At 39.3% G+C, this 23,977-nt stretch overlaps 1 protein-coding gene across 1 annotated transcript in view; it reads right to left on the bottom strand.

The window, feature by feature from the left end:
• Positions 1-5,633: 5,633 nt before the first annotated feature.
• The window catches only part of LOC111146624 (RAD54 homolog B (S. cerevisiae)), a 92,419-nt gene continuing 74,075 nt past the window's right edge, over positions 5,634-23,977 (bottom strand). The window contains exons 10-14 of the mRNA XM_022502260.1: positions 22,015-22,190; positions 12,843-13,104; positions 11,272-11,338; positions 10,888-11,088; positions 5,634-6,020 (exon numbers count right to left, since the gene is read on the bottom strand). Coding sequence (XP_022357968.1) covers positions 5,806-6,020; positions 10,888-11,088; positions 11,272-11,338; positions 12,843-13,104; positions 22,015-22,190 — 921 coding nt within the window. The 3' untranslated portion in view covers positions 5,634-5,805. The remainder of the gene's footprint in view (positions 6,021-10,887; positions 11,089-11,271; positions 11,339-12,842; positions 13,105-22,014; positions 22,191-23,977) is intronic.

Genomic DNA, 23,977 nt, shown 5'->3' with positions numbered 1-23,977 from the left:
CGGAAAATGTCTTCAGTATTTTGTTGGCATTTCCTCAAAAAATAAAAATAAAGGAATTGTTTGTTTTGGCCTGCTTTGTTGGATTTTCTCTATCTTTGTACTCAAAAAGGGATTTATGGGTATTTTTAATAATCTAAAAAATTTCTTTATAAAGATTAAATTATACTTAACACTTCAGGTTTTCAAGTAAGTGTAACAAACTCCAACAAATCGTTCTATGTTAGTAAGGATTACTCTTCCACAGTTTTTGTTTGTTTGTTTGTTTTTGTTTTTAACTGTGAAGTTATATTCTGAATTGGTATTGATTTTGTGGACAATGAAGAATCTCAGGGATGAAAGTTTGTAATGGCTTGAAGCAACAGGCTAGCTATAGAAGAATGCCACAGGAAACTAGTCTAAACCAAAAAAATCCTGTAGTGTACAAGGTAAGAGGAAAATAACATCCCTTTGAGTCCTTCCTTCAACAAGAATAGCCTCGTCTACAAACCCCTCTAGGACCCAATAGCTTAATTTGGGACGAACTCGGAGAAACAGTGCCATCTGCTGATTATATATACTATTTGCTACAAATCACAGAATTTCAGTCTTGCCAATATACTACAATATTAAATTGCCCAGGCAAAGTGACGTACCCAGGACTGCACCACTCAGAGAACAACAGCAGGGTTTTTTGACTTGTGCCATTATCACACGCCCTGCTAAATGGACAAACAAGCTGTTAGCAAGTTGAATTCTGCTGATCGGAGCTGCTCGCATTTTAATTCATCGGTGATGATTTGGTCCTAAAGAGAGTATGGTTAAAATGTATTCATATTATCGTTTAAAGCAAGAACATTTTCACATGAAGATGTGTCAAACGTTTATCTGTGTTATTAGAAATGATTAAATATGTGACTCAAGCCATACCCATCGCACGGAGAGCTTTTGTCAGCTCCTGCAGCAGTTAGAAATCATGGAAGGGGAAAAAAAAATCACGGAAGCAAAAAAAGAAGTCTAGAGCAGCCAGCAGGCAAGAAAAACTGCTGGCTCTGGCTTTCATCAGGGTCCAGCGTGGCCCCGGGTTCAGCTTAATAAACACCTTGGAACTGAGATCTAAGAGCAAGAAACCTGATCGTGGTGGTTAAGGAAGAAAAAGAAGTGAAATATCTCATTCATTCATTCATTCATTCATTCTATTTAAAGGTAGCAGTTTTAGGGGCAACTGGGTGGCTCTATCTGTCTTCAGCTCTGGTCATGATTCCAGGGTCCTGGGATACAGTCCCTGCATCAGGTTCCTTGCTCAGTAGGGAGTCTGCTTCTCCTTCTCCCGCTGCTGCTCCCCCTGCTTGTGTGTTCTCTTTCTCTCTCTCTCTCAAATAAGTAAAATCTTTAAAAATAATAATAATAATAAATAAAAGTAGCTGTTTTGTGCCAAAGACCATAGAAGGTAATGTGATTCTAGGATGGGTAGAATAAATCTTGGTCTTCAAAGAATTCAGCCTAGTGGAAGAAGGAGCCAGGTAAATAGTTACAGACCATATGTGTAAGTGCTCTATCACAGCGCTATGGACAGGGAGCACAGAGGATGGGAAAAGAATGAAATTCTTTTTTTTTTTTAAAGATTTTATTTACTTATTTGACAGATCACAAGTAGGCAGAGAGGCAGGCAGAGAGAGAGGGAGAGAAGCAGGCTCCCTGCTGAGCAGAGAACCCGATGCGGGGCTCCATCCGAGGACCCTGGGATCATGACCTGAGCCAAAGGCAGAGGCTTCAACCCACTGAGCCACCCAGGCGCCCCAAGAATGAAATTCTTATAAATCAAGCATCTGCCACAGAAAAAGGTGCTTTATATGTGTAACCCAGGTGTTAATGGGGTGCCCCTTTAACACCTAAATTAAATAAGTTTGAATCCCCCACAAACTCTGGCCTGTCAAAGTCCAAAGCCCTCCTCAATTCCCCTCCTAAATTACCATCCTCTGTGCTTCTCAGTGTCTGGGCTCCTGTGTCACACTTGCTGCCTTTGTCCCACGTCACAAGGATTTGTTCACAAAACTCTGCCTCTTCCCAACATTTCAGCAAGATTTCATGGTGGGAAAGAGATGAAGGGAGGGCTACTTGCAGCACTCTGTAGCAAACAACTACATGGAGAACAACTGTTATTCAAATATCCTCCAGTTCTGTCACTGGGAGCTTTTCTTAAGTCCAGTCCCAGCTTCCCTCTGTATTTTTTTTTTCTCTTCACCTCCCTCAGATTGCCTTTAAAATTCCAAATTTTTCTCCCTCATTACACTTGTTTGACTGCAACCAATACCCAAGGCTCACTCTCTCCCATCCAGGTTTTAATAAGGTGTTTTTCCAAATAAAGACCAAGAGGAATTCTGATATAAGCAGTCTGGATAGTATTTCTCTATCTCACCAACCATAGCTCATTTCACTTAGGTCTCACAACTACCCTCGGACATATCACTGAACAGATGAGAAAACTCAGCTCATCTAAGAATACTAACAGTGTCTCATAGGTTGCTAACGTACACAAAGCTCTTCGCATTTAGAACACAGCAACGAGCACCGAATAAATGTTAGCCATCATGCACCCCTACAATATGTAGTTGCTTTATCTATTTTCTATCTACACTTAATACCTAAGTAGTATCATCCAGTCTCATGACTTCATTAAATACCATCTGTATATTGACAAAATCCCAAATTTATCACTAGCTTTAACCAATGCTTCTGAACCCATTTCTTTTATGGAGCTGCTTATCTGGCATCTCTCCCCATCAAATGTGACATAACCAACACTGAACCTCAGATCTTCCCCTATAAACCTTTTTTCTCAGTCTTCCCATCACACTAACTGGCAATACCATTCCTCCTTTGGCTCAGGCCAAAAATCTTGGGAGTCACTCTTGATTTCTCTGTTTTTTCTTATACCTTTTCGTATACAGTCCACTCAGAAATCTTGTTGGCTCTGCCTTCAAAACTATCGAGAATGCGGGACACCTGGGTGGCTCAGTTGGTTAAGCAGCTGCCTTCGGCTCAGGTCATGATCCCAGCGTCCTGGGATCGAGTCCCACATCGGGCTCCTTGCTTGGCGGGGAGCCTGCTTCTCCCTCTGCCTCTGCCTGCCATTCTGTCTGCCTGTGCTCGCTCTCTCTCCCTCTCTCTCTCTGACAAATAAATAAAAAAATCTTTAAAAAAAAAAAAAAACTATCGAGAATGCAACCATCCCTTCACACTTAACGGCTACCACCTGGTCTAAATCACCACCACCTCTTAACAAGATTATCCCAATAATCTCATATAATAACTCATACAATAACTAACTCATATCCTTGCTCCCACCCGTGCTCTACCAGTTTGTTCCACCACAGCAATTCAGATATGTCTTTCCTCAGCTGAAATCCCAGTGGTGGTTTTTCCATCTCCCTCAGAATCAAAGCTAGAGCTCCCAAGGCCATCTTCAGTGCCCTCTAACATTTGAATTGCCCCACCACCTCTTTGATCTCATTTATTACTATTCTTCTTAATGTCTCCACAACAGCCTCTCTGGCAGCTTCTCTAACATGTCACACACTCCATCTGTCTCAAGGCCTTTGCACCTGAAGCTCCTTCTATCTGGAACATTTTTCCAAGAGAATGTCATGGTTCTCAACCCCTCACTTTTTTCAGGTCTCTGCATAAACGGAACCCATACAAATAGCAATCACAGACTCACTTTAATATCTCTCCCTTGTTCTACTTATTCTTCTTCACAGCACTTCTCATCATGTGCTATATTACACGTGTATTGCTCTGTGTGTGCTAGAATTAAAGCGCCAGGGCAGACACGGCCTGTTTTATTCAGCGTCGTACACACAACCTGTAGGACAATGCCTGAGATGTGCTAACTACTCAATAAATACTTGTGGAATGACAAATGAATATAACCCATTTAATCAAAATTAAAGAAGGCAAGAGATTCAATAAGGAAGTGTTCACCAATATCTAATATGATAAAAAGCCAAGATAAAGACTGAAGAGTTCACTGCATTTATCATTTTGGAAGTCATTGGGATAGAGGCCTTGAGTGCTGGGGGAGGGGGGCCAGTGGCTTTGGGTTGACAATGACCAGGAAGAAGGAAAGGAAGACATCAAGAAGAGAACTCTCTTCTAGAAACGGATAGTGGTGATGATTGCACAACTCCGTAAATATACGAGTGGTAATTCTTTCTGCCTTCATGTCTTATTTTTTAAATGGGGTATGAAGCAAAATTTATACGATTTTTTAAACTTTCATGTTATTAGTTCATCTAATTAAACGATTTTTCGGCCCACAAGTATTTACAATTGAATGCTGTCAATTATAATTATTAAAATGCTTTTCTCCAGTGATACTCCAGGGATAGTGTCTTGGGTCAGCTTCCCTGGAAAACATGTGGAGGCAGACCTTCTTGCAAGGAATTTATTAGGAAGTGCTCTTCGGAAGAACGCCTTTGAGGGAGTGAGGGAAGCACGACTAATCAGGGAGGGCAGCTGCACCACAATGAAATGAGAGCAAAGGCCTCAGTTGAAGACCTCTGGAGCTGGGCCTTTCCATCCTACGTCAACAAATCACTGGATTCAGCTGCTCCAGGGAGGGAGCATCACCTCAAGTGGGGCAGCTCTTTTCAGCTCAGGGCTATACTTAGGCAGGGATTTGGCTAGGAGAAGTGGCAAATAGCTAGGGAAATAAATAATCTGGAAATCCAAAGAGCACCCTCAATCATCCACTACAATTTAAGATAAACAATAAAGCTACTAGTCCCTAGCATATTTTTTAAGGATTTCACACCTAAGAATAATATCAGAGATACTGAAAGAAGTTTTATTTGTAAAGCCCCATAGATAAGGCCTATACATAGTGCCAAGGAACACCATTTTTGCTTATCATTAGTTGAGTACTTCCTCACTGACACTTTGATCCCAGACTGCCTCATGAATCCTAGATGTGTAACTGCCCAGGTATGGTGCTAGAAAACTGAAGAATTCAGATTTGCTGATATATAATTGAGTCTTCATTCATTCATTCATTCATATTCAGTCTAAAAGAAATTTCCCAAATGGAAGCAGAAGCTGATTACAGAAGCTCCAATTGGAGACTGAGTAACTTGTCTTTGTAGACTTCAGCTTTCTAAAGCTCATTTTGTACATTAAAACTTCCTTTTTATGTCAAAAATCACTACAGACAACTGTAGACATGATGGTAGCCCAAACACTCCCTATTCAGAGTGCAAACGATGTCTGTTGGACACAGCTTTACAGACTGCCTGTCAGTCCCCATGAGTCTGAGGTTTCAGATTACGAACTAGTGTTCTGAAGCATCTCCTTCATCTCCTGCCCCAACCTGCTGACCATTCTCTTTCAAACTGCCCTGCAGCAACTCTTACACTCAGCCTCTGCTAGTCTGATCTCTTTCTCCCTTGAGCTTTAGTTGAAACTGATCTCACACATCTATGTCTAATATTCCTAAGTAGATTGGATTTCCCAAAGACAGGGACTAGGTATTTTACCTTTTTATATTCCTTATGAAAATTCCTTAATGGGCATTTAATAAAAGTGCATTAATTATGGAATACTAATGAATAATTACATGATGACAGAATTATGTTTTTAATGTTTCAACATTGAAGAACACATACAAAAAATTAAACAACTCAAGTTTAGGCTGTATCAAAACTATGATACATTTTGCAACAAAACATATTATAATTTAAATAATTCTACTAGTTTTCAAAAATTATATTTAATTACTATGTTAACTTTTTTAAAGAGGGGAGCAAGGGAAGGTCATGAAGTAATCTTTCCTTATATAGCAGTACTTTGATTGGTTATATTCTGAAAAAAGAAGGAGACATTTTCTCTTATTCTTTCAAGAAAAGGATCTGCAAGATTTAAATGATCTCCAGAAAAATGTTTCCATTGTTTCAGCTGTGACATCGAGAGAGGTTTCAGAGAGTTGGGCTTCTGATGTGGACCAAGCTGACAATTTCTAGAGGTGGGGAATTTTTCCAGTGAATCACCTGTGGTAAGTAAAACAATGAGAAAATCCTTAGGTCAATCAATACTCTACTATAAACAATACTTTTTTATTTTATCACATAATGAGTTTATATAATTTATTACATTTTGGTCTCTGACTTCAAGGAACTTGTGATCTAGTGAGAGATTCATTAAACAAATAATCATCCAAACAGATGTACTGCAGGTCCACAATCCCTTATCTAAACCTTTGGGGCCGGCTATGTTTCTTAATTCAGAATATAATTAGAATAATGTGGGACGGCACTCCATAATCAAACTCATTAATGTTCTGCAGCAAGTCATATGAATAGTCATGAAATGGGTTAATGACTACTGATACATTCCCATCAATTTAGGTAAGGTTTTTGCCACCAAATAAATCTATTGCAAATTTATGAAGAAAAGAACAACTTTTGGTCTTTCTAGATTTCAAAATTGAAGACAAGGGACTGTGGAATTGAATTACAAACAGTGGTAAGGGTATAGAATTAAAATACAGGGAACTCAGCACATATCAGAAAAACTGACTTGTTTTATTAATATATAAAAGATTAGAAGGCAAGAACCAGATGGGGAAAGGAGGTAAAGCATTCCAGGAGAAGGACCTGCAAAGGCTACGGTCGAGGAACTGACAGGAGCCCGATGCAACTAGAGCCCAGAGAGCATAGATGAAGCTCAATAGTAAAGGGTGAGGTGTGTGTTCAAGGGCTGGATAATGCAAAACACTGTGAGCAAATCAAGAATGGCAGAAGCTAGTAGTTATTCAATAATCCATATCTCTTTCCTCCAGGGCACTTAGCCACATTTCCCAGTCTCCCCTACAGTTAGATGCAACCACTGAGTCTGGCCTATGGAATGTGGCTAGACATGCTCTGTGTCACTTCTAGGTCTGGCCTAGAAAAATCCCCCACACCATGTGGTTTTCTACCTTTTCTCTTCTCTTACCTGCTGGCTGCAAGGTGCAGGGATCCCATCAGGGAACTCTAAGGCCTATGGGGATGGTAGGATGGTAGAACCCAAAGAGGAGGAAGCCTGGATCACCAAATCACCTTAGAGAAAGTTGTGCCCTACGTTACTATTATGCGCCCTGCCACATGAGAAATATACTTCTACTGTGGTAGGCCACTGTGCTTTTTGAGTTTCCTATTATAGCACTTAACCCCACCCTAACTAACCACTTTAAAGATTTTAGTCTTAGTCTTAAGAGCAATGGAAGCTCTTGAAAGGTTTTTTTTTTTGAAACTTTTTACTCATGGGAAATTTCAAATATAAAAGTTAACAAGATAGAAATGTATGTACCCGACCTTCAGGAACTACCAACTAATAGCCAATTTTGTTTTATTTAAACTCTGCTTTCTCTACTTCCATATTATTATTATGAAATAAATATGTAGTATATATCAACTATAAATATTTCACTTTGCATTTCTAAAAGATAAAGACTTCTTTTTAAATTTTATCACACTTTAAAAAACTGTCTTTCCTTAATATCTAAATCCTGTCAATGTACAAAATCATTGAGGTCATAAGAGAGGACAACATTACTTTAAGAATCTAGAAGAGAGTAGGATAATACCTTCAAAGTACTAACAAAACAAAAGCAAAAACAAAAAACCCCATTGACTAGAATTGTACACCTAGCAAAGACAGCATTTGAGAGAGAGAAAAAAGCAAATACACTTTGAAAAATCAAAGATTGAGAGTGAACAACTAGTAGGACTTTGCTGGAAAAAAACAACACAAAAAGACAGAAGTGAATCAAAATATGTCATTAATTATAATAAATGTAAACAGACTAAATGTTCTAGCTGAAACATGAGACTGGAAAAAAGAAAGTCCATCTTTATGCTATTAACAAGAAAAATAACTAAAACATAAGGACACAGACATACTTAAGACAAAAGAAGGGGAAAAGATACACCAGATAAATACCATAAAGAAAGCCAGTATAATATACAAACTTGGATAAATGAAAGCAAAAGGTATTAAGGATAAAGAAATCACTACCTATTAACAAAATAAACCAAAATTTAAAAAATTCACAAAGAAGATACAAAATATACAGAGCAAATGTTGATAGATTAGCAAGAAATTTTGACAGATCCACTGTCATACTGTAAGATTTTAACATATTTCTTTCAATTACAAATATATCTAAAAACAAATTCGGTTATTAATAGAAAAATGGGCAAATGATATGAACAGATGGTTCATATAAAGGAAGGCTCTTAAATTTAAGAAAAAATGCTCAACTTCACTCATAGTAAGAGGAAAGCAAATTAAAGCTAGACCAATGCATTATTTTTTTACCATCAGATAGAAAAATTCAAACATTTGATAATGTACTCAACTGACAAAGCTGTGGAGAAATAGTCATTTTAGTCTATTGTTGGTGGGGTATAAAGGATACAACCCCCAATGGAGGGCACCCATGATGAGCCCTGGGTATTGTATGTAAGTAATGAATCACTAAATTCTACTCCTGAAACCAGTATTACCCTATATGTTAACTAACTAGAATGTAAATAAAAATTTGATACCAAAAAAAATTAAATAAATAAAGGATACAACCCCCAGTGGAGGGCATTTGGGCACTATCTGTTAAAATTACAAATATACACATTCTGTGACCCAACAACACTGTTAATTTACCTTACAGATACACTTAAACATATGGAAAAAGATGTATGAATAAAGATGTATGCTGACTGGAAAGAACTTAATTAGTATACCTAATTATACCTATAATTATACCTAATTATACCTGTGGGGGACAGGTAAATGAATTATAGTATATAAATACAATGAAGGATTATATAGGAAAAAAAAGAATGAGGAAATTTTCTATAATGATATAGAAAGATCTCAAGATATACTATTAAGTTAAAAAGCTACAGAACTATACCTATTCCCTATGCTACCCTTTACTGGTGGGAAAAGTGGGTAAGAATATATATTTAGAGTTCCTTGCATGAGCATAAAAACATATCTAGAAGGATACACAAAAAACTAATAATGGTTATTGGATAAAAGGGCTAGAAATTAGGCAGATGAGAGTAATGTAGAAGGTTTTTTACCATATACATTTTATAAACAGTTGAACCACTAAATATATTAGCAATTTATAAGCTAAAATTGTAAATTTTTAAATCTGTAAAATAAGAAAAAATTTCTTTGGCATCAGAAAATTTGACTAATATGGCATAACTCTAATCTAAGTAATTGAGAGAATACACATGGTTTTCATGCACAAAAGAAACATTTATGGGGTGCCTGGGTGGCTCAGTCAGTTAGTTAAACATCTCACTCTAGATTTCAGCTTAGGTCATGATCTCAGAGTCGTGAGGGCTCCTCACTCAGTGTGGAGTCTGCTTGAGATTCTCTCTCTACTTCTACCCCTGCCCCTTCTTGCCCCCTCACACATTCTCTCTCTCTCCCTCTCTAAAATAAATAAAATCTTTAAAAAAAAAAAAAAGAAAGAAAGAAACATTTACAAACTGACCACATACCATGTCTCTATAGTTACCATATTTCTGACTACTCTGCAGTAGCTAGAATACAATAACAAAAACTAAAACACATTTAAAACATACTTTTAAGTAATGCATGAGTCAAAGAAGAGATCATAATGGAAAATAGAAAACACTTAGAACTGCATATCAGAGTAATGAGATTCAACTTAGAGGAAAATGTACAGCCTTAAATACCCATTGTAGAAAAGAAGATTGAAAATCATCAAGCTAAGCACTCAAGTTGAACAACAAGAAAAAGGACATTAGAGTAAATACAAGGAAAATGAAAAGAAAATAAGAGCAGAGATTATTAAAATAGAAAAAGCATATGAATCAAATGTTGACTTATATAAAATAAAAATTCTTTCACCTCAGTCTACCTTCTTAAACCATTTTTCTTTTAAGATTTTATTTATTTATCTGAGAGAGACAAAGAGAGAGAGCATGAGCAAAAGAGAAACAGACCCCCTGCTGAGCAGGAAGCCTGCCACAGAGCTCGATCCCAGGACCATAGGATCATGATCTGAGCCGAAGACAGATGCTTAACCCACTGAGCCACCCAGGCGCCCCCTTCTTAAACCTTTTCAATGCAATTTACCAAGTGACTTTCAGGTACTAGTCACTACTTGCTCAAGTCCTACTCCTGATCCAGTTCCTATCCGAACAGTGTCAACTCTGGAGGGTTGGTGATCTCAGCCTCACTTGAGCAGCACTAGGAGTTTCTCAAGTAATGAGAAGTTCCATGCTAACTGCCTCAGAAAGGATGACCCCATTACGAATGAGTTCTACACAAAATTAACACACAGTAGGATTTTGTCAGGTGAAAGAGAAATAAGGATTAAAAACATTTTTGTTAATTCCAAAGTCATTATACCAGGTTTTGAAAGATTCTCCTAAACAAGTTAAATTATTTACAACTAATTGAGAAGCAGCTAAATTGAGATAAATAATAAGGTTCTACTTAATATTTTCTCAAATACCCATCTGGCAGTAGGGTGCCTGGGTGGTTCAGTTGGATAAGCAACAGCCTTCAGTTCAGGTTATGATTTTGGAGTCAGAGGATCAAGTCCCACATCAGGGTCCAAGCTCAGCAGGGAGTCTGCTCCTCCTCGGACTCTCCCCACCGCCCATGCTTTCTGTCTCTCTCAAATAAATAAATAATTTTTTTTTTTCAAATAAATAAAATCTTAAAAAAAAAATACCCATCTGACAAGTACCCTATGACATGAGGAAAAAAAGAAAACTAACAAATGCCAATGGTAAATATTTTAGTTACTCTGTATTTAAATGTTTTCAAATGCCAAAGAGAAAGAAATTAACTTCACCATCATAACACAATTAAAATACAACTAACCTGTGCCATCTTTGTCTCCTGTACATTCACAGTCAAGCAGGTCATGAGTAACACAATGTGAACTTTCATGTAAGGTGAACAAATTTTTTAGCTCCTCTACTGAAAACTGGATATGTTCAGATGTCTTGGTTAGGTCTACGACTGCCCCAGAAAGATCCTGCTTACTGATCTGTCTTTGATAAATCTTTTCTTCTATTGTACCTAAAGAGAAAACATTGATTCTATTTCCTTCAGATCTTTAAGTCTGTTATTTTTGTAGGGTAAAACATGTTAGCATACTAGTTAATAAATAACAATATTCCTGATCTCAAAGCACAAAGCACAAATTTTTGTTTGATTATTCAAAGAGACTATATTTTTTTTTCCACACTGAAGGGTTATTACCTGTGGTTAGGAGTCTATAAATATGTACAGGATGTTTCTGACCATCTCTCCATACTCTAGACATCGCCTGTAGAAAATAAATGAGAATTCAGAGAGTACAGTAGGAACCAATAACCCTGTTCACATAAGCAATATGTATTAAGACACCTAAGATTAGGAATTCTAGATCTTACTTAAAGCTTCAGAAAACAAAGCCCAGCATACCCAAGCATTCCCCACCTCACATTTTTCTCCTGGGATAAAGAAAGGGATGAGTAAACACACACTGTCCTACTGTAAAATAGTTGCAGGGTGTCTCACACAACAGTGAGAGCATCTATCTGCATCAAAGACTAGGACAGCAAGTTTGGACAGCAAGAATGCAAAGAACCAAGTACAGCGTGGACGTGGAGGGTTTCTTCCCAGTCCAAGTAGTTACTGACTTAATCCTAAGGAATCCCTAGGATACCTAATCAATTCAGGCTATAGGTAGATTCCTGTGGTTTCACAATTTATTAGTGATAGTGTAGAGAGCTAGTGTTCAAACCCCAACACTCTAAAGACAAGTCTCACCTTCCACCAGCTCCTGGGGATAAACTCTAAGCCCCTGTGATATCCTGCCTGATAAGAGCACCTTAGCTTAGCTGAGGCCTTGGGCCACAGAAGATAGTTTCTGCTAACAATGTGACTGAGGTGGGGACCTTGGGACAATTTGACCTGTGGAGGTGAGACTGAGCAACTTAGTCAGTCACACTGGTACTCCAACCTCCAACAAAATCTCTGGACACCAAGACTTGAGCGAAATTCTCTGCATGGCAGTACTTCAACAGGTGTTGTCACTCGTGGATGCTGGCAGAATTAAGTATTATCCATACAATGTCAGTGGATGAGGACAACTGGAAGCTTGTGCCTCGTGTGTCCTGAAATCCCCATGTGCCTTTTACCTTTACTGATTTTAGACTATATCCTTTCACTGTAATAAACAATAACTATGAGGATAGCTGTTTTTCTTGGTTCTATGAGTCTTTCTAGTAATCACTGAACCTGAAGGTTGTCTTCGGGTTCCCCAACACAGATACCAAATGAGGTGCAAATCCATAGGTAGAAATCTGAAGGTACATGCCGATGGACTGTATTCTAAAGAAAACCAAAAGCTCCTTCTAAAATATTTTCCTACATAAGCTAGCTTAATATCTTTACTATACCCTGCACAAACACTGATAATAGCATCTACAACACATTACTGTCTTTCCCTAGTAGTCATGGGCATCCCAAAGGCCCAACTGTGCAGTGAAGTACAGACAAGAGATACACAGGTTTGGGTCTGAATCCTGGCACTGCCTCTCATAAGCTATGTGGCTCAGAACAAGCTTCCATCTCTTTATCTGTAAACTAGGGCTAATAATATCCACACTTGCAGGACTCTGGTGAAGATTAAATAGATGTAAAGCATTTAGCACAGTGCCTAAAAGAAAGTAAGGCCCTACCACGCAGCAGTTATCACCATCAGCTTCATACCTCATAATACCCAGCAGGAACAGGATCCCCAGTTTGCGTTCTATACTGTTTCTCTAATGCACAAATAGTCATACCTGGATATCAGTGGCTGGATTCCAATCAATGTCATAGAGAATTAAGTGAGATCCTCCAATGAGGTTAAGTCCCACACCACCAGCTTTGGAACTTAACAAAAAAATAAAATCAGAAGAGTATTTACTATTAAAGCCATCAACAATTTTCTGTCTTTCAAAGACTGGTGTTTGTCCATCAAGCCTCGTATAAGTATATCCATGACGCTTGCATACTTCTTGTAGAATATTCAAGGTTTGTGTATAGTTGGATACCAACACCACCCTGGAAATCAAAAAGAAAGAGTCTTTATATACAGTTTTAAAGCAATATTAGATTTTTTAACTGAAGGAAAATACTACAGTGATACTATCAGTGATATTTATAAAACATGCAGCAATGACCTTGTATAATTAAAACACAGGTTCTCCTTCAAATTCAATTTTTATATCAACATCTAAGAGACTTCCAGCTTTACAATATGGAATAGAGCCCTTTCTGCTTTCTTCACCTCTCTGAAGCTACCCTAAAAACAACAAAATGAGAAAGAGAAATAACTGGGCCTTTGATACAACAAGGAGATATTTACATGTGAAAACAGAGAGAAATGGAACAGTGACCTGCTTAGGGAGTATAGAGAATGTAAAACCCAAAGAAGGAGATTCTAATAAAAAAAAAAGTGCAAGTTTATTCACATCGGAGAATCTTAAGACACCTCAGGAGGAAGGAGTTTGGACTACAGCTATTATAAGAGCACTGGAACCCACCCACTACTCCCATGTAACCAACTATTCTTTCTCGTCTAGTGTGTTTATTCTCTGAAGAAAGAAACCAAAGAAAACTGAGACCAGGGGACTCTAGAAGGAAAGGATATAGTAACAAATCAAAATGAAGATTGCAGTTCCCTTTTACTGCCAACTCCCAGAATACCTATAGGGTTGGCATCCCTCTCACATCCCACCCCCAAAATGATGGTACTGGAAGATTCATCTCTGGGATGATTTAAATGACCGCAGAGAAAAGGTCCAGCCAGCTCACCGCCTAATTACCCAGGGACGACCACCAATCAACCACCCCTGCCCCGATACACAGAGTGTTCAATTAATGTTTTACTGCATCACTCTTAAATATGAATGAACACCAGGGATCAACAACTATTTGAGGTGCAGCTCCAAGATGAAAAGGAGAAACCAAAAGAAATAAACAGAAAAGAAGAAACCTGTATAAAACAGAGCAATGGAGGAAAGAGGAGACAACTTTAAGAAAATAATTAATATCCTCAAGTAAGAAACGGCATTCACAGGAAGAGGAGGCAATAAAAAAGAACAATCAAGAATAAGAAAATATCTTAGAAACTTTAAATGACAACCAAAATAAAAATTTAACAGGAGAGTTGGAACACAGTAAAAAGAGATGATGCCAGGCAACAGATGAAAAAATAAAAAAGTGATGGAGCACATGGGTGGCTCAGTCAGTAACGTATCTGTCTTTGGCTCAGGTCGTGATCTCAGAGTCCTGACACTGATCCCCCAATGGACTCCCTGTTCAGCAAGGAGTCTGTTTCTCCCTCTTCCTCGGTGCCTCTGCCCTGCTCGTGCTCTCTTTTTAATAAATAAATAAAATCTTTAAAAAAAAAAAAGTGATATCCATTAGGAGAGAAAAGATAAAAGAATTAGAGAATCAGTTAATGAGGTTCAATATCTGACAAAAATTCCAAAGAAAACAAAAGAAATTGTTTTGAGAGAAAGAAAATATTTCCTAGACATGAAGTCTTCAGTCTTCAGATTGAAAGGACCTACTAAAGTACCCAGCTCAATAAATGAAAAAATGATCCATGTTAAGGCACATCAAGATTGTAACTCAAAGCACGAGAAATGAAAAAGAAGCTGCTAGAGCTTTCATGAAGAAAATACAAGTTGTGGTGGTTCCATGGTGTAATGATTAGCACTCTGGACTTTGAAAATACAAGTCACATGCAAAGAATGAAAATCAGAAAGGCATCATACTTCTCAACTTGGAAAGCTAGAAGATATGTAAAGTACTCCCTTCAAAATTCTAAGAGAAGGCTATTTCACTTTAGAATTTTACAACTACATGAAGTTGTCAGTCAAGTACTAAGTTTCAGACACACAGGAAGTAAAAATGATTTACCTCCCATCTCTTCTTTCTTAGGAAACTACTACAGTGAAACCCAGGAAACAGCACTGAGCTGTCAACACACTGGGCGAGCTGGCCGTTGTACTGAGAAACTGGAGGCAGAGGGAGAGAGGAACTGGGGACTTCTGCTTTATTAGGAGCCTTTTAACATCTCAAAAAATAAAATTTTAAACCATAAAATAATATAAAAAGTAAAACTAGTATTTATTACAATAACTGAAGTTCAATAAGCAAAAAAAACAAAGTCAAGAATATTTCCTCTACATATATACATTATTAGCAGTAGAAATCTAAAAAATAAAGCAAATTTTAAAGTTAAAATTTTTCAAATGATCTATGCTAAGAAGGAATGGATAATCCAACATTTTCGATTTGTATTTCTGTACCAGTTACTTTTTGCTACATAACAAACCATCCCAAAATTCAGTGTCTTCAAATAAAAACCAATTCTTTTATATTTAGCTCACAAACTGTAGTATTAAAAAGAACACCCAGACCCAAAACAGCATCACTTAGGTCAAGACCCGGAGTCAGAAACCAAGACTTAATAACTAACCTAATTGCAGTTGCAAGTCCCTCAGGACTGTAACCTTCAACCAGTCTACATGGAATTTTCTGGTCTATACTAGGAAATTTACTGATAGATCCCTTCCCCTACCCTTGGGATGGCAACCCTGCTTAAATAATGCATTCCTTGCTAATAAATTCCTTCCCACCCTCCTTTCTGCCTTCAAAACCTTTTCGTTAGTTAAGCTCAGCAGAGCTCTTCTCTACTTTCTTGCTAGATGGGATGCTGCCTAATTCATGAATAAAAGCCAATTAGATCTTCAAACTTACTTGTTTGAATTTTGTTTTTTTGGGTGGCTCAGTCAGTTGAGTGTCTGACTCTTGATCTCAGCTCAGGTCTTGATCTCAGGGTCATGAGTTCAAGCCCCATACTAGGTTCCACCCTGCGCATGGAGCCTATTTTTAAAAAATAAATAAATAATAACAGGAATTTGGCAATTTAGGCTGGACACAGCTAAGAGGTTCCTCTGCTAGTTGTGGCTAGGCTGACTCAAGTATCTGCAGTGAGCTGCCTGGTCAACTGGGGACCAGCTGACCTCCTCACCAGGCTAGCCAAGGCTTAGTCACATGGTGACAGAAATGCTCCAGGAACCCAAGGGAGGACAAGCCCCAGTGCACAAAATCTCTGCAAGTTCTTTTTTGTGCTACATTTGCCAACATTGCATGGTCCAATGCAAGTCATATGGCTGAGCTCAGAGTCACGGTGGAAAATCACTCAAAATTATCTAGCAAAGGAACATGGATACATGGAGGAGAACTTAGACCATTTTTGCAATCTACCACAATTCCTATACTATTATTTCAATCATTTTTTCTTCTTCTTCTTTCTCTTCTATTACTGTTACAGAAAGCAGTTAGTTAGGCTTTAACAGGCTTTTTAGGTGCCTGGAGGCCAGCAAAGGTTGGGGGTACCGAGTGGGGGGGGAGTGGTCAAGACTTGTTAACAGGAAAGCTAGTAACCTAGCAACATTCCACAAACAAAGCCACAAGAAGCCAGATCAAACCAGACAGGCCAAGACAAAGAAGGTCTGAGAACCTGACAGGTAAGGGAGAAAAAGTGGGAAATCCTGCTCCCAAAGAAATCCCCTCTCCAAATAAGAAATGCTCCACCCCTCAGAAGACAATTGTCAATAAAAGATAGAAATCCAAACTTCTCCCTTGAGCTCACCCACTTTAACATCTCCAGAGTGAACTCTCACTTTAAAAACTCTTTACTTATATCGCTTAACCACTGTATCTAGACTGTCCCAAATTCTTTTACTGTGACAAGACTGAGAGCCTCCGGTAATGTCCCAGGGTGGGCAAGATGGAGGATTTAGGGCCTGAAGGTATCCCCAGTTCACCTGGCAACAGTACAGGGATGAATAACACTATCCAAACATAGTTTTTTCTGATACAACTTCACTAAACAGAAAAAAAATCTGGCTTAATATTTTCCCCCAACAAGTTCTTACAAGGCTAGATGTAGATGGACTGGAGAGGTGACTGTCTTGGTAAAGAATTTCAGACAATCCTCTTTTAGAGGTCTAGAGCACCCCCCGACACACACACACACACACACAAGTACATACCACTTTGAAACACGGCTATTATTTTTATGTTCATGAGACTGTCCCCTAAAGCAGTTGAAATCTGTAGCCAAGGCAGTCAGGTAGAGTGCAAGGGGCCCCCAGCACAAGTCTCCCTCCAAGTGATGCATGGAGGCTACAATGCAGCATTAACTCTGGCTAGCCAAGCCTCAAGGCCAGGTGCATGAAGGCAACAACCAGAAGGGAAAATAAATGTTTTTATAGTTGAAGTTTCCTCTTCAAAAATTCCATAGGGGCACCTGGGTGGCTCAGTGGGTTAAGCCTCTGCCTTCGGCTCAGGTCATGGTCTCAGGGTCCCACATGGGGCTCTCTGCTCAGCAAGGAGCCTGCTTCTCCCTCTCCCTCTGCCTGCCTCTCTGTCTACTTGTGACCTGTCTCTCTCTCTGTCAAATAAATAAATAAAATCTTTAAAAAATTAAAATCCCATAAAACTTGGTAGACAAGTCAAGAGTTCTCAGATATGCCTCCACCCAGTTCTAATACATCTTAACTTGCACAAAAACATTGTATGTGCTAGAAGAATTCTTCCTGAAGACCTAAAATGTAACTGTCTGGTTCAAGTTAATGGTAACACAGCACTTACAGCAAAGACTTAATACTACCCCTGAAACCAAACACTGTTACTTTTAGCTACATATCTTTAAAGGCTTAGAATGTTTGTGCATAGGCAGCCCAGCCCTGGAAACCCTGGTCTCTACACCCAATTAGCCATAACTCACCACCTGAAAAGCAACTCAATTAGAAAATGGCAAAGGACTTGACTCAACATTTCTCCAGTGGAAATATACAAACGGCCAGCAAATAGTTGAAAAGATGCCCAATATCACTCATCATCAGGAAAATGGAAATTCAAACCACAGTGAGATACCAACTCACATCCCTTAGGATGGCTGTTATCAAAAAAAAAAAAAACAGAAGATCATAATATTTGTGAAAATGTGGAGAAATTAGAGACCTTGTACACCGTTGGAGGGAATGTAAAATGGTATATCTGCAATGAAAAGCAGTATGGTGGTTCCTCAAGAAATTTAATTTTTTTTTTAAGATTTTATTTATTTAGGGCCCCTGGGTGGCTCAGTGGTTAAAGCCTCTACCTTTGGCTCAGGTCATGGTCTCAGGGTCCTGGGATGGAGTCCCGCATCGGGCTCTCTGCTCAGCAGGGAGCCTGCCTCCTCCTCTCTCTCTCTCTGCCTGCCTCTCTGCCTACATGTGATCTGTCTGTGAAATAAACAAATAAAAATCTTAAAAAAAAAAAAAAAAAGATTTTATTTATTTATTTGAGAGAGAGCGAGCATGAGAAGGGAGAGGATGAGAGGGAGAAGCAGACTCCCTGCAGAGCATGGAGCCCGATGCGGGACTCGATCCCAGGACTCCAGGACCATGACCTGAGCCGAAGGCAGTCACTTAAACAACTGAGCCATTCAGGCGCCTCCTCAAGAAATTTTAAAAAGAATTGCCAAATAACCCAACAGTTCCACTTTGGGTATATATCCAAAAGAACTGAAAGCAGGGTCCTTTTTTTTTTTTTTTTCTTAAGTAAGCTCTACGCCCAGCATAGACCCCAGCACAGGGCTCAAACTCATGACCCTGAGATCAAGACCTGAGCTGAGATCAAGAGATGGATGCTTAACCAACTGAGCCATCCACATGCCCCCAAAAGCCAGGTCTTGAGAGATATTTGTACATCCATGTTCACAACAGCATTATTCACAATAGCTGAAAGGTGGAAGCAACCCAAGCACCCATTAACAGATGAATGGATAAACAAAATGTGGTAAAGACATACAATGGGCTATTATACAGCCTTTAAAAGGAAAGAAAATCTGATGCGTGCTGCAACCTGGATGAAGCTCGGGGATGTTAACCTAAGTGAAATAATCCAGTCACGAAAGACAATATACTGTAGGACTCTACTTTTATGAGGTACCTGGAATAGTCAATTTTACAGAGACAGAAAGTAGAAGGGTGACTGCCAGGAGTTGAGGGGGAGGCAGGACTGGGGGGTTGTTAGATACTAGATAGTTTGTTTTGCAAGATGAAAGAGTTCTGGGGATTGGTTGCACAACAACGTGAATGACCCTACGACGACTGAACAATACACTTAGAAATAGTTAAGATGGTAAATTTATGTTGTGTGTATCTTACCACAATTGTAAAAAGGGCATTGGGGAGGGGGGCTGTGGATCTCTTCAGATAATATAAAGCAACAGAACACCCATCCTATGTCACTGATGGAAGTGCCTCAGCTTCTCCCATGGGACAAAGCAGGATATGGTTTCCGTAGGGACCCACAAGCAATCAAAATGACCCTGTCCCTTGGGGCACCTGGGTGGCTCAGTGGGTTAAAGCCTCTGCCTTTGGCTCAGGTCATGATCCCAGGGTCCTGGGATCAAGCCCCGCATTGGGCTCTCTGCTCAGCAGGGAGCCTGCTTCCTTCTCTCTCTCTCTCTCTGCCTGCCTCTCTGCCTACTTGTGATCTCTTTCTGTCAAATAAATTTTTTTAAAGATTTTATTTATTTGACCACTTTTTATTTATTTCTTTACGATTTATTTATTTGAGAGAGAGAGAGAGTAAGCAGGGGGAGGGACTGAGGGAGAGAAAGAAAGAATCCTCAAACAGACTCCATGCTGAGTGTGGAGCCCAACTCGGGACTCAATCCTAGGACCCTGAGATCATGACCCAAGCCAAAATCAAGAGCTTGTTGCTTAATCAAATGACCAACCCACATGTCCCCACAATCTGCATATATTCACATATGAAATATCTAATAAAACATTTTAACTAAGTGTATTAAACACTTCACAGAAAGTTTCCTTAATTCCTTCATTGTTATGAAAAATAAACCATCCATATCCACAGGTCAAACAGTATTATATATGCTCCGAAGAGGTTATGCAAGATCCATTAACAATTAAATGTAATTACTATTTTGTAATCTTTTCTATGTATTTTTGCCTTAATTCACAAACATGGTTTGATACAAAGACAGATAAGACACAGTCCCTGTACTATAAGTACTGATAGATAAGAAAACTAATGATCATAATACAATGTGAGAAGAGCTCTATAAGAGGTGGTTACAGGATACAAAGAGGGTACAGAAGAGGGACATCTGGGATGCCTGGGTGGCTCAGTGGGTTAAGCCGCTGCCTTCAGCTCAGGTCATGATCCCAGGGTTCTGGGATCAAGTCCCACATCAGGCTCCTTACTTGGCAGGGAGCCTGCTTCTCTCTCCACTTCTGCCTGGTTGTGTGCTCGCTCTCTCTCTCTCTCTCTCTCTCTCTCTCTGACAAAAAAAAAAAAATCTTGAAAAAAAAAAAAAAAAAAGAAGAGGGACATCTAACTCAGTCTGAGGCCAGGGTCTTCCAAAAGGAGAATGCATCTGAGCTAAGTCTTAATGAAGAGAAAAAGCTGGCCTGATGAATGAGAAGTGAAGGTCATGGAGGTATAGGCATCTGCAACAAGTGAAAGCAGACAGTGAAAACCAGAGCCAGTGATGGACCTGCAGGTAGTGTGGTATGACTGAACCACATGGTAAGTGTGAAGGAGTGAGGGGAGATGAGACCAGAAAATAAGGCATTAGCCAGATCGTGAAAAGTCTTGCCCAATGTGCTGAAGATTTTAGAAATTCCTGGAAGACAATTCGGAGTCTTTGAAGGATTTTTAAGAGAGTGATACGTTCACATTTGTATTTTAGAAATGTAATTTAGGGCAATGTTGATATGTAATAAGGTTGAAAGAAGAAAGTAATTTAGAAAATACCATCATAACCCAAATCATTATTTACAAGAGTCAGAACAAAAGCCTTGGTACCAGAAAAGAGGTGGAGTCCACGATTAAGAAATGACAACCAGGGGCGCCTGGGTGGCTCAATGGGTTAAGCCTCTGCCTTCGGCTCAGGTCACGATCCCGGGGTCCTGGGATCGAGCCACACATAAGGCTCTCTGCTCAGTGGGGAGCCTGCTTCCTCCTCTCTCTCTGTCTGCCTCTCCGTCTCCTTGTGATCTTTGTCAAATCAATAAATAAAATCTTTAAGAAAAAAAAAAGAAATAACAATAGAATCTAGTGTGACAATGTTGGGTAAGTGAAGGAGAAAAGTGAGTCTAGAAAAACTAGATTTCTGCATGGATTTTGCTGCCGTTCACCAAGCCAAGGAATGATGGAAAAGGATCAGGTTTCCAATGGCAAATAATGATGTTGGAGATAGCTGTAGCTTGAAGTCTGATATGACATCAAGAGAGATTTGGATGTCCACTGAACAGTAAGAAATGAGGACTTGGGAACAAGAAGGCAGGGCTGGACAAGAGATACAGACTTGAGGTCAAATACTGTATGTCTGAGAGTTGAAATGATGGGGAACAGAAGTAACCAAGAAAGGGTGTTTGCAGCAAGAACAAGGCTATAGAGAAACCCCAAAGAAGGGTAAACATTTGAAGGCCAGAAAAAAAGAAAGGATTCTGAAAGAGATTAAGGAAAAAATTAGGTGTTTAAATATCAAAAGACATCTCTGGGTTTTTGTGAATATTATGTATTTACTTTAGATTTAGTTTTTCTTTTTTGTTTTTTTTTTTAAGATTTTATTTATTTATTTGACAGAGAGAGATCACAAGCAGGCAGAGAGGCAGGTAGAGAGAGAGGAGGAAGCAGGCTCCCTGCTGAGCAGAGAGCCCGATGCGGGGCTCGATCCCAGGACCCTGAGATCATGACCTGAGCCAAAGGCAGCGGCCCAACCCACTGAGCCACCCAGGCGCCCCATAGATTTAGTTTTTCTTAAATAAAGACCATGACCCCAAAGAAGGAGGGAAGAGAGGAAGGAAGGTCATAGCCTGAGCCAAAATTCCATGAGCATTTACAAGCAAGTTTATTAAATTGACCTCTTACTTTTCAGTAGGACGAAGTTCATGAATAACCGCTAAGAGCTTCAACAGCACCTGTAGTTTTCCAGACTCTTCCTCGGTAAACATGAGAGGGTTGTAATCAGCAGGGAACACATCTACCAAGCCTTCATAGAGACTCCTTTCTTCATTTCCATCCCAAGTTGAGCTATATTCTTTCTCCTATTCAAAAGGGTAAGTGTTAACACTGGTTCAACTTTGTTAATTAGGAGGGGGAAAATGCTAAAATTATGGGGTTGAAAGTAAAGATGAATAGCTACCTGAGAAGACCAACCTAGCTATTACGTACATCTTTAGAGCTTACTGATTTGGTCATTTTTGAAAAAGGTAACGTGCATCCCACTGAGTTAATTACACAGCAACCCTGATGCAGTCCGCTAGTGCGGATGATCTTCCCCCTACAAGGGCAGCGTTACTGCCCATGTGTTCCTTGGGAAGAGGAGAAGGGACAGCAGAGAAATAAAAAAGAGAGGAAAATGGGGTCCAAACAGTGATATAACATTGGTTCTCTCCAAAACCCTGAGATTTCTCATCACAGGTGCTTCTTTTTCTCTCTCCTCTCCTTCCCTCTGTTATTTTTCTTTCCGACATTTGTGAGCTTCTCACAGCACCTCCTGGGTTATATTCAGAATCCAGCATAAGAGTTTACTCAATCTTAACAATTTCTTCTGCACGAAGGAATAATTCTGCCTAAATTAACAGAGATATGTAATCATGTAATCTTACCTATACTATTTTTGTTTATATTACCAGCAGTTTTTAGAATAATTTTATTCCAAAGTGCTTACGGTTATCAGTATCTCTGAAGTTCCTCCTCCAAAAGTACCTAGCTAACATGTGAATACTTAACCAGAAATACACTTATTAATAACTACATCACTTTTCATTTATTTTTTTTGAAGATTTTATTTATTTATTTATTTGACAGAGAGAGACCTAGCAAGAGAGGGAACACAAGCAGGGGGACTAGGAGAGGGAAACCAGTCTTCCCGCTGAGCAGGGAGCCCAGGACGCCGGGATCATGATCTGAGCCGAAGGCCAACGCTTATGGACTTAGCCATCCAGGTGCCCCTACAGCACTTTTTAGATTAAATTTCTGAGACTGGCTGGTCTCCTCACTTTCTTCCACACTTACTGGACTTATCACTGTTTTTAAAACTTTGTTCAACCTACTCCACCTGTCAGGAATGCTTCCTCATTTTCCTGTCCAATTATCTCAATCCTGTAAATACTTAAGGATCCATTGCAAATCCTACCTTATTATTTAAAGCCCTTTTTTGGGGGAAGTGGCAGACACTTACTCTTAAACTTTATGGTTACAAAGTACACTTCGGCTTTGACCTTATTTGGGAAGTTATATGCTTTATTATACTTCCCTGTGTTTTCATGTGTACTGTATTCCCTCTTTAATAATTCCAGGAACAGGGGTGCCTGGGAGGCTCAGTCAATTAAGCATCGGACTCCAGATTTTGGCTCAGGTCATGATCTCAGGGTCCTGGGACCGAACCCCACCTCAGGCTCCACATTCAGCAGGGAATCTTCTTAGATTCTCTCTCTCCCTTTACCCCTTCCCCCAGAGCCCCACCCACCACCCACCATCCACCACCACCCGGCTCACATGCAGGCTCTTTCTTTCAAATAAGTAAATCGATCTTTAAAAAAATAATAATAATTCCAGGAACATCTTAAGGGCAGTGAATCCTCTAGTGTAAGATGCTGGGCACAAAGTACTAATTTTAATTTGGCTTATTCCCAAAATACAATAATAGTTGGGTAAAGTCACTTGATTGAAAATACCTGGAGCCCTAAAATATTAATATTACTGGGATATACAAGGGGAAAGAGACAGTTGCTGGCTGCTTCGGATTAGGTCTGCTAAAATGTCGATATCTTGGAGAGATCATCAAAGGACCACAGACAGACCCAGGATCTAGTGCACAACTTTTCAT

The sequence above is a fragment of the Enhydra lutris genome, unplaced genomic scaffold (assembly GCF_002288905.1).
Source record: "Enhydra lutris kenyoni isolate GAN:26980312 unplaced genomic scaffold, ASM228890v2 scaffoldscaffold14, whole genome shotgun sequence".
In the NCBI taxonomy this organism is placed as follows: domain Eukaryota; kingdom Metazoa; phylum Chordata; class Mammalia; order Carnivora; family Mustelidae; genus Enhydra; species Enhydra lutris.
This window is presented reverse-complemented; position numbering and strand designations above follow the sequence as displayed.